The sequence below is a fragment of the Triturus cristatus genome, chromosome 11, assembly GCF_964204655.1.
Source record: "Triturus cristatus chromosome 11, aTriCri1.1, whole genome shotgun sequence".
NCBI classification, from domain to species: Eukaryota; Metazoa; Chordata; class Amphibia; order Caudata; family Salamandridae; genus Triturus; species Triturus cristatus.
The window spans coordinates 170,501,574-170,521,956 of NC_140594.1; the positions used below are offsets into that span (position 1 = coordinate 170,501,574).

General features: G+C 45.2%; 1 protein-coding gene across 2 annotated transcripts in view; it reads left to right on the top strand.

Annotated features, from left to right (window-relative positions):
- IFT81 (intraflagellar transport 81) overlaps window positions 1–20,383 on the top strand; it is an 872,384-nt gene that overhangs the window by 712,647 nt on the left and 139,354 nt on the right. For both annotated transcript variants that reach the window (XM_085633362.1, XM_085633363.1), the window contains exon 15: window positions 9,304–9,390. In XM_085633362.1, coding sequence (XP_085489488.1) covers window positions 9,304–9,390 — 87 coding nt within the window. The remainder of the gene's footprint in view (window positions 1–9,303; window positions 9,391–20,383) is intronic.

The following is a 20,383-nucleotide window of genomic DNA, read 5'->3' on the forward strand; positions in this document are numbered from 1 at the left end:
GCCACATGTGCACACATGGCCGAATCAGGGGTGCAACAGGGTGTCAATGTGACACCCTGCCACCCTTGCATGTGCTCCCCCATTACCGAATCGGTATTTACCGATTCGGTAATGAGGCATACCTTCCCATCAATGGGAAGGTATGCCTCATTACCGAATCGGTAAATACCTATTCGGTAATTACCGAATTTTTCCGAATCGGTAATATTTACCGACTCATTACCTACATTGCATTTACCACTTCATAAATACCGAATCGGTATGATTCGGTATTTATGAAGTGGTAAATGCAAGCCCACCTACATAAGGCCCATAGAGTGGTCAACATCGAAACAACTTCATCTAGAAGGACTAATAAACGAAGTTTGACTTCTATAGCAAAAGCAAGTGAAAGTGCCAAAAATACAGAAGATCCAAAGATTTTACACCCAGTAGTTATTGGTGAAAAAGGCCTGGGCACGCCCCCCATCCCACCCCAAACAAAATTACAATTTCGGAATGCCAGCACTTCAACAGTGGGTGCCTGGATGTGTTTAGCAATCATCCACAGACATTGAACATTTGTGAAGTTTAGCAGTGGTGACCACTCACTCACTCACAAGAAAAATGGTTTTCATCTACACTGTACTGAAATATTGTCTGTTGAAAGCCTGGACATCCAGACTGCAGTGGACGAGAAGATTCTGCCTTCATATCAAACATGAGAAATCCAAGGCTGGTCTTGGCCAGTTTTGGATATAATACAGGCAAATATTTGTTCTTCAAGGAGAGTGCTAAGAACAAAACTCATCAGCGGTTGTCCAAAATCTTTCATACAACTTCACCATGAAGGTAAAATGTATGAAAGCCAGTTTTATAGTGCTCCTGACAGTGAAAGTTTCCATTCCAAAAAAGCAGAATAAAGGATTCTGCAGGCAGAGTGGACTTCCTAAGGAGATTAAATAAATCTGGCATTGTCATCTAATGCATTTAACACTTCCTGGGACTATAAAAAACAAACAAAAAGGAAGTCAATTAAAAATATTGCTCTAAAGGTAAGTGGTCACTTATTTATGAATCTTCTTTTAACTCTAAAATAACAGCTACCATTGAACAGATACAATTCATGACACTGTAAAGCTCTCTTTGGACATCTTATGGCTGCACGATTTGGAACATTCCCCTCCAACCCTTTAAAGTTGGCACTGCCACACGGAAAAGGACTACACAGATATCCTAAGGGAAGCAGAAACCATCAACTACTTTATTATATGCCTTCATGTCTAAGAGGTTTTGCCTATATTGTATCTAGAGGTCTGCTTATCCACTAAAGTGCCAATCAGACACAGCATTAGCATATCTGTTTTGTCAGGCAAAATTTGGCATATCTGTCTTTCCTCCGAATGTTTGAGATTTCCACATTATCCATACTGCTTCTCTACTTACATTCTTCCCTCGTCCAGTTTCTTTAACATAAAAATACCTCCACATGTAAAGATGGTCCTAAGAAGCTATTGCCCAGACAAAACTAAGCATGTTGAAGAATCGAGACAACTGTTCATTGACTACACTTCAATCTGCATTGAAATAATCTGTAACACATTGGGTGGTATCATGCGTAATACACTGCTATGGAAAAGTAACTAAACCACTAGTGGGGAGAAGTCAAGCTCACTCTACTGGAGGAACTGTAACTACTACACAGGTTTGCAAAGCAGCAACCTGCAGATCGGTAGATACATGTACATTGAGCCTACTTTCTAGATTTGGACTCCAAATCTCCCAGCACAAATATTGCATGTAGCATAACATTGTTGTATATATATTAAAAAATGAAGCAGGTGTAAAACCGGCATTTGTAGGCTACACAGGAATAGTATAAACACATTCAATCAGTGGAAAATTTCGCTTTAGTGACTTCCATGTTTGTGCTTCTAAAACGTTTAGTACTGTAAATTATTCTTGTGTTCAATGTTTGATGCAACCATTACGGCGAATAAATTAGAGTTATCAGGCTCCAAAGATATGTCTTTTAAGGATCATTTACCACATCCATAAATTAAAAGGGGTGCAGGCTATTTGTTTATTTGTTCAACCACAGAGTACATAGCTATATATATATTGAAAATGAAACCAAGTAAATCGTAAATGGTGCCGCTCGCAGGCTTGGTCATTTGCTCCACATATCCTGACACTTCCGAATCGCCTAAGAGGAACAGACGGGGTTTTAAACAGGAACGTGTGCCTTCAACTGTGGGACATCTCCGTCGGGACTGCGAGGACCAGTGCGCTTTGCGCTTTCAACGTCGCCAGCACCTGGGGCCCTCTTCCCGACCCCTCCCCCGCAAGGAACTTAATGCCTCGCGGCCCCCGCTTCGCGGGAGCCGCTCGCAGGCTTGGTCATTTGCTCCACATATCCTGACGCTTACAAATCGCCTAAGAGGAACAGACGGGGTTTTAAACAGGAACGTGTGCCTTCAACTGTGGGACATCTCCGTCGGGACTGCGAGGACCAGTGCGCTTTGCGCTTTCAACATCGCCAGCACCTGGGGCCCTCTTCCCGATCCCTCCCTCTGATTATTTGGGGCACGCCCAGTCCCGCGCGAGCGGGACGCGAGCGGGGCGCAGACCGGGGCGAAGCCCGGGCAAAGGGCGGGCCCGTTTAAGCCCGTTCAAGCTCGGACAAGACCGGAATGGGCCCCCCCTCTTGGCACTTACGTAGTCCGCTGGTCGGGGACCGAGGCATCGTCATCAATGGACACCCGAAGTAAAACCATGCCAGCACTTCCTATGGTTGCAGGTACTCTGGGCTAATTCTGTCGTAGATAATGAGTTGAATATGCTAGAAAGACGCCTTTCAGATAGGATTGATAGTACTAGAAGATCCTCGCTGGGTTTACTTGCATCTGTTAGGTCTCCTGCTAAGTTGGATGATTCATATACTGCTCTTATGGATAGTATTGATCAAACAATTGAATCTGTCCTGCAAGATCTTAGGACTAGTACATCCTCACGCAGAGATTCACTCCAGCCTATTCTTGAGTGTGTACCTCCCTCTACATTGGAAGTAGTATCTGATGTGAGGAGTAATCCTATGTTGTCATGTTTACGAGGGCCGCGTGAGGGTGCAGTCCCCAAAAGGAAAGGTGACAGGAAGCTCAAGGGGGGAAAAAAGGCTAGAATGGATTACCTCTCTGTCAATCTACCAAGCATGTCATCTGTAGTGGTCACTCGGGCAATTGCAAGTCGTAATGTAACATCTAATCTAATCCCTGTGCAAACCCCCCTGCAATTCCAGCCTCCTTCTTCTTCAATCTTGGGAACAGGGTCTGTAGGGGGGGAGGATTGTCTTTTAAATGCCCTCACAAATGTGCTGAAGGGATTTTTTACCCCCCTGATGGCCAGATTCGACACTATCGATGCTAGGCTTAAAGAAATAGAAAGGGTTACAGGGGCTACTTTGAATCCTGCAAGGATTAATGGTACGATTCAAAGTGTGGCTCCGAAGAATACTGGAGATCCCCTGCTGCTTACCTCTTCTAATTCTGCTGGTATGACTAAATCTTCTATTGCAACTAAACCTACTCCAGCAGGAACATTACCACCTATGTCTAATCCTTCACTGCCCATTACTGTTACCCCCCCCCCACTTGTACAGGGCCAATTATCCTCCCCGGTAAGGAATCCCAATCGGTTAGCCAAATTAAATCCAATAGAACCAGGGAAGATCCCTAAGGAAACTGACGACCGTACTCACCAAGAAGCGGCCAGTTTAAGATGGAAAAACGTAGTGAATCTTCCCCCTGAGGCAGCGCCCTATGTAATAATCTTAAGCGGTGTCCCAGAGCCTACTAACTCTGTTCTAGAAACTTATGAATCTCTTAAAAATTAAGTGATCAGCTGGCTGAATACACATAGGCCTCTGCCCCTGAATATGAGAGGTAATGTTTTGATGGTCATGAGGGTCGCTTGGCTGGGAAACACTATAAAGAAAATTAAGGGTGACTGCATTTTGGTGAATTTTAGTAATCCACAGATTGTCTCATATATCCGTAACTGGATGGATAATACGGGAGGTACATCTATCAAACCCCTCCCATTGTCTTTCTTTTATCCTCCACAAAATACCCATACCCAGCTAGGGAATGCTGAAGAATGGATCAGGGTCGGACCCACCCCTAATGGCAGAAGGCACAGGCACATTCGTTGTGATGTGCTGACTCGAGGTGACTACTTTTGTACCAATAGGTACAGCTGCCTTGAGGAGGTTGATTGACTGTGTCGGGAGGATGGTATTTGCGGTGATGTTGGTGGGTCATCGTGCCCTACTCAGTCACAGTCCCTCCCTTCCGCCCCAGACGGTGGCCATTTAACATCTATGATGAATCTTAGTAAAGCTGATGCATGTAAAAACCCCTCTGTCATTTCAAACGCCCCATTTGTACTTAAAATTCTCTCCTGGAATATAGCTGGTCTTTCCAATAAGCTCACCTGCCCTGTATGGGGTTCATTTATCGACCTCCAGCATATATGCTGTTTCCAGGAAACATGGGCAAGGCAAGAGCAATTTCGCTTGGGGTTTGCTTCTTTTTCAGTCCCGGCCAGGTGGGGAGGAAGGGGTCGACCGTCAGGAGGACTTACAATCTGGGTTGCCACCCATTTGGGCTGTAGTGCCAGTGTTCTCGAAACAGGGTCTGATGATGTTCTTTGTGTGCTACTGGACTGGCGGATAGGTCCTAAATTAGCTGTGATCAATGTGTACTCCAGACCTATGAGTCTATCTGCGGAATCAGGGGTTATTGATGTGCTATCCACTGTTTTAACCAAGATCCCCGAGGGTACTATGTTCGTTGTCGGAGGAGACTTTAATTCCCACTTCGAACCACTTGAGGGGCTGCTGGATGCTATAAATCAGGAGGAGGACGATTTATGGAAAATCCCACATGTGGTAGGCCCAGTGGTAAGGTCTTGGGCTCCTCTGGCCGTTCAAATCACTTCCCTAACGATGGCCCATTCGATCAGGGCGTGTAATGGTCGAACAATATCTGATAATCCTTCTAGGCCTACGTACAATAAGCCAGGGAGAGAGGCTCGACTAGACTACATTTTTGTTCAGTGTAAGGAGTGGAATAGAGTTCTTGATTTTAAGGTGATATCTAGGGGAGAGAGTGATCATAATCCCCTGATATTGGATTTTTCCTTACCAGGTCTGTGTATGGGTGATTCTTTATCCCTTTCCAAATCTGTTTTATCCAATAGAGTTATCTTGTCTAACAACAGACGTAGAGTAAGATGGGCTAAATTGATTAGTAACACAGAGGAATTATCTCAAGTTTATGCTAGGGTTAGCCCAGTTTTGGATGACGTAGCTACTCTTATTGAGCAACAATCCTTTCCTGATTCCTATGAAAAACTGGGTGAACTAAATAAAGCACTATTCATCAGTTTAATAGATATTTTAAATCCTCCAGTCCCCTGTGGGAAAAGGCCATGTAGAAAGTATCCATGGTATAATAGGGCATGTAGATTGGCAAAGAGTGAATTGTTGGATGCACTAAAAAACAATGTAAATAGGGATGTCATCCAACACAGGAGACGAGTCTATCGGCAGTTAATTCACCATGCCAAGCTTGAGTGGGGCAATGAAAATTGGGCTAGGTTAACATCCGCCCTTGCGGGCAGGGATGCGCGGAAATTCTGGCAGATTGTATCTACTGGCTCAGTGGAATCTGATCCAGCAGTAAACCCGAACATTGCCCCAGAAGTTTGGGAAGACCATTTTAGCACCCTGTATAAGGGGGACAATTCCTGTTTGGAGGTCGCAACGACTGAATTATTGCCGAGTGGCGCTGCTGGCCTAGAGCCGCTTAGTTTTACTCTGGATGAGGTCCAAGTTGCTATATCCATGCTTCCTGCGGGCAAAGCACCTGGGTTGGATATGGTCCCCGGAGACCTTTATAAACACGAACCTAGAGTCTGGGCGCCCTATCTTTTAATAATATTTAACATAATCTCCGGGGGTATGCCAGTTCCTTCCACTTGGCTGGGAGCAGAGGTAGTCCCTATTTTTAAAAGGGGGTCGCCTCTGCTCCCAGTCAATTATAGGCCAATTAGCCCAATGGATGTTGCCCAGAAACTTTTTGCAAGGCTAATCCTAGACCGCCTCTTGGACTGGATGGAGGAATTCGAGATTCTGAGCCAGTATCAGGCGGGGTTCAGAAAGAGCGTTTCAACTACTGATCAGATTTTTAGATTGAGTATGCTCTTTTGGAAGACAGTTAACCCCTTGTGTGCCACGCCCTTTCCCCGCCCTGTGCTGGGCGTTGCATTAGCGGGCGGGGTTCATGACGAGCTGGACTCGTCATGGGCACAGCGCAACCGCGGCCCATGACGAGTCCAGCTCGTCATGGGCACAGAAGGGGTTAAGGTCGAGGGTGGCTCCCTTTACACTGTCTTTGTAGACCTGCTTGCGGCCTTCGACCTGGTCCCACGTAGGAAACTTTGGACTGTGTTACGGGAACTAGGTGTCCCAGCACCCCTTTTGCAAATCATAATCCGACTCCACACCCATAATTTTGCAAGGGTTAGATGTGGGAGAGAAGGAAATTTATCATCTAGCTTTTTCGTTGACAGGGGGGTTAGGCAGGGCTGTGTCTTGGCGCCAACCCTGTTTTGCCTCTATGTAAATGGACTCATCTCCCATTTGAATGCGGTCCCCAACAGAGACGCTCCAAGACTGGGTGGTATAGGGATCTCAGCTATTATGTTTGCTGATGATACCCTGTTACTCGCTAAGACACCAATGGGTGTTCAGCGAGTTTTGGATGGTTTTGTCTCTTTTTGTTATGATCGGGGGCTAGAAATAAATACGGCCAAAACGAAATTCATGATTTTTAATCCTCCAAAGACATCCCGCCCAAACCATGTTATTCATGGTGTTAGTCTAGAGAGAGTTCACACGTTTGAGTATTTGGGATTGACTTTAAACGAAAAACTGACCTGGGTCCATCACCAGACAAAATCCAACGTAAAGTTAACCTAAAAGGTGGGGCGAATTATTAAACTATGGAATAAATCCATGACAAAACCCATTGGATCGCCACTTGAAATTTATAAAATGCAGGCGCGTGGGGCAATAATATATGGCGGTGAATTGTGGGGACACAACTGTGCCCCTGAAATCATTGCGACGGAAAACAAGTTCCTCAGGAACTTGGCTGCCCTACCTATTAGTTCACCCCTTCTTCCTCTCAGGCTTGACCTGGGACTAAGATCAGTAAAGGAGGAATTAGGCTTAAAGCCTTTAACCTTCTGGAGGCGACTCTGGGTAACCCCTGAACTCTCCAGTTACCGGCGCGAATTTACGGAACTATTTCAATATCAAATTGTACGGAAAATTCCTTGGCTAAAATATATAAAGGATGAATTTGAGAGGCTGGGTTTTTCGGCTTTGTGGACAAACCCGGAAGAGGCCTGTAGAAGTATATCTCGCAAAGACCTAGTCACAACGTATTATGATTGTAATTTGTCTGCTTCCCTATCGAGTGATAAAATGGGGATAATGTCTAGCACATTTTTAACAATGAAGGACTATTACAAGTTGGAGACAGTCCTGGATGATATTAACCCCATTGGCCTTAGGAAATTATTTCTCCAATGGAGATATAACGCTTTACCAATTAGAGCCCTCACTAGTAGATGGCACCCACCAACCACTAAAAACTGTCCAGCCTGCTCTGAGGAGCTGGAGAATGACATTCATGTTATGTTTTTTTGTCCTTCCTATATGAAATCTAGGAAAAAGTGGATTATTCCCATCTGCAGAAATTGGGGGTTTAGGCATCATTTGCATGCCTATCGACTACTGAAATCCGATCTATCCCCTTTAACTGTCTTTGCTGTTAGCAAATATTTAGCTGCTGTGTGGAATATTATAAGAACTTTTGTGGTAAAATGAGACTTTGCCCAGCATACATGAGTTTCCTATTGTTGAGCGAGATTTCCTCTCGATGTATTTTATTGGCAACGAAGATGTTTCTTTATTTCTTTTGGAAGATGTATATTCCTTCGTTTTTTAGAAAGCTATATTGCAGTGTGTAATGATCTGTTTTAATTGTATTGTGATCTCTTTTATGACTTTACAAGGTCGATTAAAGATAATAAATGAAATGAAATGGTAAATGGTGATTGTGTGTGTCCTGTAGCTGTTTAGTAACAGCCAGCCAGTCCATGTGAGATAGAGACATGGCTGCCTGTGGTGCACGTGGCGAGACTCGAGGGCTGGTCTGAGGCAGGCACGTGGCACTGCAGCGCCCTCAAGGTGTGCTGCCGGGTCACCAAGCTCTGGGGTTCTTGACCTTCCTGTGAACGCTCTGCCATGCTTCTCTGAGAGGCCTGCTCAGACTAGTTCTCGCCTATGCTTTTGTGTTCACGCTTGCCTGTGACCGAGAGCCACCAAGGTCCCTTTGATCCACCGGGGTGGGGGTGGGGGGGGACTCTGATCCACCGGCGACCCTCGCCCAGTTTGTGAGGTGCGCGCAGGTATTCTTGCACGTTGAAACGTTCGCTGGTGCTTTACAACCATGCTGAATCCTCCTCCTAAGTCCGCCTTCTGTCACTTCTTGATGGACGTCGGGCACGTGCCTCTTGTCGTGTGGGAGTAGCTGTATTCGTCAGTGAGTAGACCGAATGATGACCAAGATCTGGCCTGGCGCCTTACTAACACGCATGCCTGCATTTCTATACCCAACACTGACAATAAATCCGGAGGTGACAGGGAGCGTGTCCGCCTGACTCCGCTGCACGGTCGGGCCCTTTAAGTATTGGACTTCGACGCTGTTCATTTCCCAGTTATAGCAATGTTTAAGTTATTTTAAGAATAGTATGTTTTAACGCCAGTTCAGAATGGATGCTAATGAATGATAGTGATGATTTACAAGCAGAGTATATATAGAACATAGAGTATCACGATTCACACCTGGGTAAAATGGAGACGCTATTTTTGATTAAAAAACATTCTAAACTTTGCTTTGGACAACACGATTTCAAAGTTGTCAAAAGCTGCTTCAGGGAATACGATTTGAAACGCAAAAAGGAAACTTTCACATAAAGCTGTATCTTAATTAGATATGTAGTGGCAGCGGTTCCCATGTGTATTAATAGTTGCCCTACTGGATTTAGGAGATATATTTGAGTGTGCCAAAATGTACTCTCCAAATCCATGAATGACAAGGACATACATTGCTCAGCTGCCACATGCCGTGCTGCTGGACTGCGGTTTGCGCTTGCGTGACCCTGTTTGACCCTGTGCTCCTTCCACACTAGGAACTAACCCAGGAGTATGATGAGAAGAAGGCGCAATATGACAGCTGTGCTGCTGGCCTGGAGAGCAACCGATCCAAGCTAGAACAGGTAATGCATGCCTTTTACACGTCTACTCTTCAGAACATGCTTGCGTCACTGTAGAAAGTGCTTCTTGCCAATTTCTGTGCTATTCTCCATTGAAGTAAGTGTCTTTTATGGCTTGCCAGTGATGGGCACTTCTCCGAAGCTGCTATAGTGCATGCTCCAAAAAGTGCTTAAATGTAATGTTATTTTTACGAATCGCTTGGTCCATCTTTTACACATCACGTTCTTCTCAACAATTTTACGTTTAGCTGCTTACAGTTTTAGTTATTTTAGATCCCTTCTTAAGCCTAGTTAATCTTGGTTTAGTTCCAGGCATTCATACCCAAGCAGCAGGCGGATCCGGGATAAGCCACATTAATCCTTTCACCCGTCTTGTGTGTTGTTGAGCTACATTATGAACAACTGCGGTCAACACTTACTGACACACAACCAAATAAGACTTTAATTTCCAGTCAATCTGGCATAGATATGCAATGAATTCTTAGATAGTATATTGAAAAGAACAGATTTATTTTCCTGTGCCTAGATATGCAAATTTGACCCCACAAAAACACTCCACAAATGAACTGACCGAAAACAGTTCTATAAACGCTATCCTTTCTCACCCCATTGATAGTGTTTAAGACGTGCACATGACACGTCCACGCGTTGTTAATGACTCTTTTTACTAGCCTTGGACACAAATGGATGAAGGAATGATAATCTTGTATAAACTTGAACCAGCAGTGATAGGTTGTTGTGAACCAGGAGCAAGAGGTTGTTGGGCCAGAGTTACATTCTCTCTCAATAGGAAATGTACATCCACTAAATGTTAGATCATGATCCAGAGCTTCATAGACCACGTCTGGAAGAGGCTCTAGATAGTAACCGATGCCACATTCATGCCTGCCTCATTCAGGAAAACTAGCAAGTCCAGGAGATTAGGATGGCAGCAGCAGAGACACTCTGCTCAAAGAGTTTTGTGGACTGTTCGCTAGTAAGTAACATAGTGCCCAGTCTCATTCATAGTCATGTGTGCTCGCAATTCTAATCTACCACATATTCGCATAACCAACTACTAGACCTATGAAAAGAACCTTATCCAGTTTCAAACCATCAGTCGGAGCAAATAGAGCAAACAAGGATTCTGTGTGGCCAGAGTGCGTGCTGTGCTGCTTCAGAAAATTTGAAAAAAGGAGGAACGCACTTTGAAATGAGATTCAAACTGAGAGATATCAGGAGCTGTCAGCTTGAGCACCTTTGTTAAAACCTGCTGGAGGGCAAGACGTACTAAAGCTCAAACAGTCGGAAAACATGAGCTATCTATTTCATTGAAATTTCAATTTAAAAAAACAAACAAAAGTCCCTGGGGCTCGAGACAAGGCAGGGGGTTCAATCAAAATGTGAACATGGGTGACTGGTGACAAAGGCAAAAGACCCACATTTTCATGTAATGCACAGTACTTTGTATCCCACTGACAACCACTATTGAGAACCTAGACCATGCAACCTGAATGGCGAAATCGATTCCAATTGCATAGTAAAGCTTAAGAAGGGCCAGAGCGATACATTTCCAGAACGAAACCAAATAACGGAATATCATATTAAGATGTCTGAGATGGAAAGAACCTCTTTTGGTTGCATTATTTATCTTCCTTGGGGTGGTGAGTGGGCGTTGATAACTTGCTTTAAAAACAATGCTCAACTATTTAACCATAATCATAGGTGTTTGATCTTGTTCCATGATGTCTGGCCAAATGGCTAAATTGGGGTTAGCTCTTCAGGGGCAACTATTACATCTAATGGGGCAGATATCTTACCTTAGTCTATTCCCCTTTAATCGGAATGTATCAGAAAAATATTTAGCAGTACCCCCTGCACACTGATAGGTGGCGTCAAACGGCACCAGGTTGGCTTCGTAGACGTCATCTGCACCGTATGTGACGTGGGCAGTGCCCATATAGGCACCGTCCCACTGCGCTGACATCAGTTCTTTGCGCAGATCTGGAAGAGCTACCCCTGTCACTTTTTTGACCACTTTCTTGACATTTTTGTTGTGTTTGTAGCATTCTGTTCCTAGTGTGATAGGGATGTCCCCTAAAAATCCAGTGGGTTTTAAACCCTGTGGGGCCTCTCACACATATGCCTGTGACGGACCCCCATCTGGTGCCTGGAGCCAGACAACCACTCCAGGAACTGTCCCAACTGCCGCACCATGAATCTGAAGCCTGACATTAGGAGAATCTGCACCCGGTCCCTGTCACGTGGATGGTCTTGGGCTCACTTTTGGAGTTGTTCCCTTCAGTCATCGTCAAGATCGAAGTTGTCGTCGGGTAGGTTCCACAAGCACAAAATAATCTAAGAAGTTAAAACACTCTTCAACCTCTCTACGCTGGTCGAAGTGATCGTGTGAGGCGCGGGTATGACGCAACAAGTCGAGGCCCCACTGCTCCACTTCACCCACGGAGCCCGAGCCTGGGTCCATTCCGCAGCTTCTTGAATTTCCTGGAACAACCCCCGCCCAAAGCAGGGAGTTTTATGAGGCTCGGCACCTCGTATTTGGGCATGTAGGCCTCTCTGGAGTGCCTTCGGGCCCCACAAGTCTGGGAGGTCCACCAACTGGACTTCTGCTGGAAGGGTTTGCCCTCTGCACCAGTCGGGTCCTCTGAAACTGTTCCCGTATACGGACTGACTCCGGTTACGGACCCACAACCTTTCCTGGGGTTTAGTCCCATGGCACCATTCCCAGGGCCACCAACTCTTCTCAGGGATTCTGGCTGGGATGGATCTTTGGATCCTTATGGTTACCCTTATCCCCCGATGGATGCCAGTAGCCTGGACACCTCACATGATACTGGCCTAGTTTCTCCTCCTAGTGTGGTTAGGAGGAAGGAGCTATTGTGATGAGTAGGCCCGCTGAGGTCCTCAATTTTTAGCTGCCCTTCGTGGAGGTCAAGATCGATGTTTTCAAGGAGGTGCTTTAGTCAGGGATATCCCACACAAAATATCTATTGCCCTTCAGTGATTTCCCTGCGAAAGATATACTCCCAACAGAGCTCTTCAATCTACATCAGGCTAATTGCTATGCATGACCAAGTTCAGGAAATCCAGGCAAGTTGGCCGGACCTTTATGGTTAGCGCAGCAATTCTTTGGCATTCACCTTCCCTTTCACTAAGATCTATGACCAGCTTGTTACAGTTTAGGATGGCACTTAAGACCGGGCTCTTCCCCAAGTAATTGGTTGAGTCTTGGCTGTCTGTCATCTTCAGGTGCTCCATCACTGTTCTTTTAGGGTTTTTTTCTATCTTTTCTGCATCTCTCATATTTCTGTTATTGGCTTGCTCCAGGATACCGTTAGGGTTGCAGGGCGCTTTATACATTTTACCAATAAAAAAGCCCGGTCTAATGTCCTCTCCGAGGTCCTGGATCAAGCCTTACACGAGCACCCCGTGCACAGGATGCTTGCACGTCCCCACTGCCCCACTCCCTGTGACCAAGCTTTTCTCACCCAGCACCCCTCCCCTGAGAGCCTGGTGGTGCAGACCTCAACATCCACAGTGGATACTGCTGCGTTGCCTACCACTCCACCAGGTAGGGATCCAAGAAGCTGGATACTTTTGAGAAAAGGATTTTCTCGTCAACCAGCCTTGCACTGCGGTTGGTAAACCTAGTGTTATTTGGGATGATATCGCTACACTGTGTGAGACCATCGTCTTGGAAGAGGCCCGAGCCAACCTGAACCAGGCTATCACCGATGGCAGGGATACAGCATAGTTCGCCATCAGATGCATGCTCGACACAACAGACTCGCTGGGCAGGGCCATTGCTTCATTGGTGGCACTACACCTCCACGCCTGGCTAAGATCATCTGGCTTTTTGGGGGATGGTCAGGCATTCCTTATAGATACTCTTTAATGGCACTTGCCTGTTTGGCGACAAAGACGATTTAGCACTTAAGTTCTTCAAGGAGAGTAGAATCAGTGCCCAGTTGGGGCTCGCTATGGCACCACACCAACTTCACTCTTCCTTTCACGGCAACAGTTGAGGTTACCAGCCATGTCCTTTCCAGCAGATCCACCATGGCCAACAGGTTTCCCAGCCTTTTCATGGCTATGGAGCCTTTGAGAGGGTACCAGCATCAGACGTAGTTTGTGGTTGCTGTTCCCACTACTTTCAAGTGCGAAAGGAAGACAGAGGCATTCACCCTCTCTTAGATCTGCGTTTTCTCAATGCCTTCCTTATGAATGGGAAATTCAAGATGCTAACACTTGCTCAGGTCCTGTCTGCGTTAGAACCTTGAGACTGGATGGTAGCTTTGGACGTGCAGGATGTCCGCATTACCTGCGATTCATGGTGGGACAGGAGCATTTTCAGTTTGCTTTGCTCCCCTTTGGCCTCATTAGTATCCCCCGGGTGTTCACAAAGGTGATGGCTGTGGTTGCTGCACAACTGCATAGGTCGGCAATTCCAGTCTTTCCCTACTGCGACGACTGGCTACTAAAGGAGGGCTCGCCACAGGCAGTTGTTACCCATCTCCTGAGTATGGCATACCTCCTGCATTTGCCAGGGTTCACTATCAACGTGCCTAAATCGCACCTGACTCCTAAGACACTCCTTCTCATCAGTCTTTCTTGACGTGGTGTATTCTGCACCTGTCTTTCGGAACGTAGAGTGCAGGACATTCTGACTTTGATCCAGATGTTTTAACCTCGGTCCTGGATTTTGGTGAAACTGACTCTTGAGACTGCTGGGTCTGATGGCCCCTTGCATCCTGTTGGTGAAGGACGCTCAATGGCATATGCAGGCTCTACAGTGGGATCTGAAGTCCCAGTGGGTTCAACACCAGGGGAATCTCTGACCTGGTGCAGAGTTTGAAGGAGAATGCAAAGACCTGCAGTGGTGGCTAATGGACAGCGATAGGGTCATAAACAGACCCCTCTCCCTTCCCCACCCAGAGCTGACAGTGGTGAACGATGCATCGCTTCTGGGATGGGGTGACAATATGGGAGAGGTGGAAATCAGATGCGTCTGTTCTCCAACGGATACTAAGCCCCATATTAATCTTCTGGAGCTGGGGGCAATTTGCAAGGCTTTTAAAGCTTTCCTGCCTTCGATCAAAGGGAAGCTGGTCCAGGTGCTTACAGCAATACCACCGCCATGTGGTATTGCAACAAGCAGGGCGGAGTGGGGTCGTGGACCCCGTGCCTGGAGGCTCTGTGCCTCTAGACATGGCTGGAACGTCAGGACATTTTCCTAGTTGTGCACCACTTAGCAGGGATCTCTAAACACCAGGGCAAACAAACTTGGCTGTTGATGACTCACGGGCCATGAATGGCGTCTGCACTCAGAGGCGGCTCAAGTTATCTTTCACGACTGAGGATTGCCTTGGCCTGATGTATTGGCCACTGAAGAGAATGTGCCATGTTAGCACTTCTGCCCTTTTTTCAAAGCAACTCTCACTCAGAGATGCATTCGTACTGGACTGGCCTATACACTTATACCCCTTTCCACTGATATCTCTTCTCACCCGAGTTCTGAAAAAGATAAGAACTAACTAGGCACCCTGGTGTGCTCTGATTGGTCGAGTAGAGTATGGTATCCAGAACTCCTGAGCATGTGTATCTGTCCTTTGATCAAGCTGTCCCTTTGGAAGGATCTCCTTTTGCAACAATATGGGAGTGTTCTGCACCTGAACCTGCACACTCTCCACCTTGATGCTTGGAGATTGAATGGTGACAGTTGAGTGTCTACAATCTCCCTCCCGAAGTCTATGAGGTTATTTTGGCAGTCAGGCATCCACCAATAAAAACTGTATATACTTGCCTTTGGGACAAGTTTTAGCTTGGTGCACTGAGAAAAACGTTGCCCCACTTTCTGCACCCTTGTCTGAAGTGTTGTTTGTTTTGTTCTTAGCCTGGTAATTTCTTGCTCTGGGCACAGTTAAGGTGCATCTTTCAGACCTCTCAGCTTTTTTTATGTTGCTGGACCAACCCTGCCTGTTTAAGTCACTTGTTGTGACATACTTTCTGAACGTTTTTCAGCACGTTTCATCCCAAACCTTTTGTAATGCCCCTGTTGAATCTTAGTTTGCTTTTAACCTACTTGTTGTGTTCCCTGTTTGAATCCATGCACAACTGCCTTCTACGGCTTCTGAAGATCAAGACAGTCTTCTTGGTGGCTATTACATCATCCAGGAGCGTCAACGAGCTACAGTATCTTTCTTTTAACCCTCCAAGCTCCAGATTCTTCTCAGACAATTTGGTTCCTAGAACCCGGGCCTCTTTTCTGCTGAATGTGGTGACACCTTTCCACGTTGGCCAAAAGGTTACGCTAACAGCTTTCTTAGCTCTGCCTTACCCTGCCCCTGCACTCTAAAAGGACACTCTTATTCTACATCGATCATACCAAAAAGCACCGGGCGCACAATAAGCTCTTTCTAGGGCTCACTGGAATGAAGAAGGGAAAAGCAGTGCAGAAATGGACCTTCTGCAGAGGGATTTGTACTCTGCATCAAGATCTGCTACGCATTAGCCAAGAAGCAACCCCCTGAGCGCTTGTGAGTTAATTCCAGCAGAGCCACAGCTGCGTCTACTGTGTTAGCTCGTGGAGTGTGTGTCCTGGACATCTGTGACTGCTACCTGGGCATCCTAGCACACCTGTACCAAACACTACTGCCTTGACAATCAGGTCTGTTGGTGTGGGCACTTTGCCTGTTGAATTCTCCAGGACGTTTTGGTCTGAGCCAGCTTGTGGACCCACCTCCAGGAAAGGTATAACTTTAAAATCTATTGTAAGGTAAGGAATCATCTGCAGATAGAAGTTTCTATCAGATGAACCAGTTACTTCCCTCTGGTTACGCCTCATCTGATAGAGACTCCATCTAGCCTCAGATTCCTTTCCGACTCTCTCATCCTCACTGTACTACAAACTGTACTTCTCCAACTAAAAAGGTCTGTGCAGGCCTTTATCCTCTGCACACTGGTCAAATAGCCTTTTGAAGTGGCTTTGTATTTCTAGCTCAGAAATAATCACGAAAAGAAACAGATGTCTGCTCGTTTGGGCGGCACCTATATAGGCACTGCGCATGTCACATTTGGCACAGGCAATGCCTAGAATGTCGACGCAAATCCTTTCGGCATGCAGGGGTTCTGCTTAAGATTTTCGGGATCCAGCCTGGCGCCTGGGGAATATTCTAAGGTAAAGAATCTGCGGCTAGATAGAGAGTTTTTACTAGAAAAGGCTTTTCATTAAAGTTATACAAATGTCAACCAAAACACCTAATTAGTGTGGTGGATATATATATCGCACAGGAAGGGGATCTTGTTGAAAGAATCCTGGCGTGCCCACTCGGTCGGTCAAAGCAGTTTATTTTCTTAGGACAGACAAGGACGATGCGTTTCGACCACGTCTGTGGTCTTGGTCACATATATATATATATATCATGATGCACCACACGTTACCCTTAGAGTTAGAACTGATTGACAGAATATTTACCATGGAGATGCAACAGTGCAAGAAGGATTTAGTCCATTCCAGTACCATGATCATACTCCATCTCTAGCAACAATTATTCAGACAGCCATGATTATTTTTACTCAAGGCAGCCAACATGTTCAGGTGAACATGTGCCACTGTGCTGCGCATATCCACTTTGATGCTAACATCATCTAGAAGGAAGATCAGTAGAGATCCAATCCCTCTGGACGGACAGCGACATGCATTGTCAAATTCTAGAGGAAATCTCTGTTTTTGATCTCCTATGTTGCATGACATGACATACACTCCAGCAGCTCTCGGGAGCATAACCAGATTCCAAAGAATGAAGGGAATTCAAAATAATGGGATCTGGGTTGATCATAGTTATTTTTAAAGACATGGTTCTGGCAAAGAAGCTACAAATATCTGAATGCTGCCTCCCCTTTTCACTCAAAATCTGCTCTGCATCTCAGCCTTCCCAATTTCCGAAGCACAGTGCTTTTGGCACTCCTTTTACAGACCCTCACTATGACACATAATGAGAGTGAGTTGGTAGCTAACAAATTACTGAATTCTTCTCAGAAAACCTTTTAATAAATATGTTTTTGGTCAAGACCCCACGATACAATCAATCACAAAACAAGTCAACCTTGCACACATGTACTCTTGAATGTGTTGCTCTCCTTATTTCAAGGGCCCTGAGGACCCAACAGTATCCAGTCTGGAGACCTGAAAATAAATAGTCCAACAAATCCTGCTGGTTATTTCCTTCTTTCAAATGAATGACTCAAAAATGCATTTTTCTATGCAAGCATTTCACAAGTTTGGAGGTGTAAAGTTGAGGTTCAAGGTGATTTAGAGTGATAGAAAGTAAGTTATTTTTATAGTAAAGACATGCCTACAGTGCTTGACTTGAGCATGAACAAGGACTCCTAATTAGGGTGAATTGAACCAGTGGCATCATAATTGTTTGCAGCATGAACTGTTAATTTTGTACACACATATGGTAAATCCCAGTACAGAACTATATATTGAATTGCCCACCCTACCTCTGGTCATGTGGGACGAGGGATGAGAAAAATAGTAAATAGCAACAAAGTGGGTCTGAATTAGGAAAATGTTTACACGTAGTCAGAGTTAATATTGGGTGGGATGCAGCAGACACAGCCAGTCCACCAATGCTTGAGAGGGCCGGTGGGCTCACTTCAGGGGACATTAAATATTTTGAGTATTCTTATTGGTCTCAAACCTCGCCCTGTGTGCTAAAAAACCACAAGTCCTGATCGCCCACAGAATATATTAGAGCATTTGATCATAAGAAAGGTATGACGCTTACCAGGGAGTCAGCACTAGGAGACCTGCTTTCAAATATGTCTAACTGAAAGATGAGGGAATATTTTGAAATGAGTGGCAAAGTCCTCATTCAACTCATTTCTAATATCAACGAGAGGTTTAGTTTCTAAGTATTTTGGTTCAGATGTCTTTGTGTGTAGTATCTGTTTGAAATTCTTGGCTTAAATGCAACAAGGGAAAGGACATGTAGCGTGAATGCAATTATGGTATGTTTTACTTTTCTCGGTGTTACTATAGTTGCTCGTTAGGTGGGAAAGTTGAGCACTTACCTTTGTGAGACACGGTAGCACCCAAGATGAGCTGCCTTTAAAAGGGTTGTATGGTAACAGTAAATTGATTTTTGACATCAAGTTGTTTGGTCAAATGTATAAGTCCCTCAAAATATCACGAGCTAGCTACTTTCTATATGTTTAAACACATATTGGTAACCTTAATTCTTGGGAACCCTAATAATAGTTAAAGTTGTTGCAGGGATTCTGCTTATGCACAGAACTATGCACAGGAAACCAGGACCTCAGTGAATTGTGGTGTACCAAAAACTCACCTCAGAACCCAGAACCCCTTATCCGACCAGCATCAGTGTCCCATTCCTTATCCGAGTTTTATCTCGGAGGTCCCAATGTATAGACAACCCAGAACAAGCGACTTAGGGTATTCTCAGGAATGGTGGAAATCAGAAATACCTGTTCGAGATTATTCTCATATCAGTCCACAACAGAATAAACAGAGACACAGTAACGTTTAAAGAGTTTAATTTATAAACCTCGTGTCCTAAGATGCAGTACTTTGGCTAACATAAGCAGACAAATGATTAAGATCAAAACCATCAGCATAGTTACAATACCATAGATAATGAAAGGAGTAATCATAATAAAATGACAGTGGATGACAGCCACCTTCCTTTCGCTAGTAAACTAATATTATTATTATTGGACTAATAAAAGGTCTCTAGGCTTAAATGGGGAACCCCATACCGTAAAGATCAGCTTAGTGGAATCACATCACAGGATCAGCTAGACTCTGCTCCTGGGAAAGCTCTTCTTCCGAATGTGTGCAAAACATGCAGCACTGCAATATTAAAAGCACTCGACTTTCAGGTATTTGCAGCTGCGTGCGTGTTATGGCTAAATAGTGGGCCGATCAACCTGAACCCAACAACATGCACCGTCTAGCGACCCAGGCTGTTTCTTTACACAATGTTCAGACCAAGGTCGCTGCTCACTGTTAGGGATGTGAACAACAGACAGTTCTCATGTGAAGCAAAGGCGAGCAAGCATTTCTCAATTAATAACATGTAACTACAGTGTCGTGTGCAAAAGCAGCAAAAGTGGCAAGATGGCTTTCTAACATCTAACGCGGTTGTGCTAACTTAGCATTGTACGTATATAAATAGCAGTCTTCACTACACCCCCCCCCCTTGATCGGACCACTAACCAGTAGGGGCGCACTTTCAAGAACGCAGAGTTCAAGTTTGATATAACGGAACCAAGGGCACAAATTGTGAGTTCATATAAGGTAAGTGAAAAGTTTGAAGAAAAAAAGGAGAGAGAAAAAACATTTAAAGGGGAAAAAAATATAATCGATGGATGTTCAACTAAATGAAGGGGGAGAGAAGAAGAAGAGAAAAAAAAATACAAAGTCATTCCACAGGAATTCTGGATCACCTCCAAGTTAATCCAGCAAGGTATAAGCACAATAAGTTGCAACAGCTTCCAAGAGGAAATCATTGGAACGTCTGCAAAATTATCTGCCATCCAGTTTAGCAAGGGGAAGGAACACACATGTTCCTTGACAACCGGAGCCTCTAGCATCATCAGAGGACAACTGGTGTGTTCTTCAAGATAACTTCTTGCTAAGAATTCAGCTGCAGCCGTTCCGATGTCCCAATTCCCTAGGACTCCATGTGCTGCTCCACAGGCCATAATCCTGACGCCAGAACAGTCCAACTCATGAGCCACTAAGGGGCTCATTAGCCGATCATAATCCGGGGCAGGAGTCACTGAGTTCGACAGGCACAAATCCAGAGCCCATTGGAATGGACAGTCTAGGCAATGAAAGACAGGCTGCACACAAGTAAAGTAGGGAAACCGGAAGGACAATCCATAGGCTATGCTTAAAGTTGCCAGTGGTAAACTGCCATAGTATTCAAGCAACCGGTTACGAAGATGGAGCAGCCGGGACATGCTG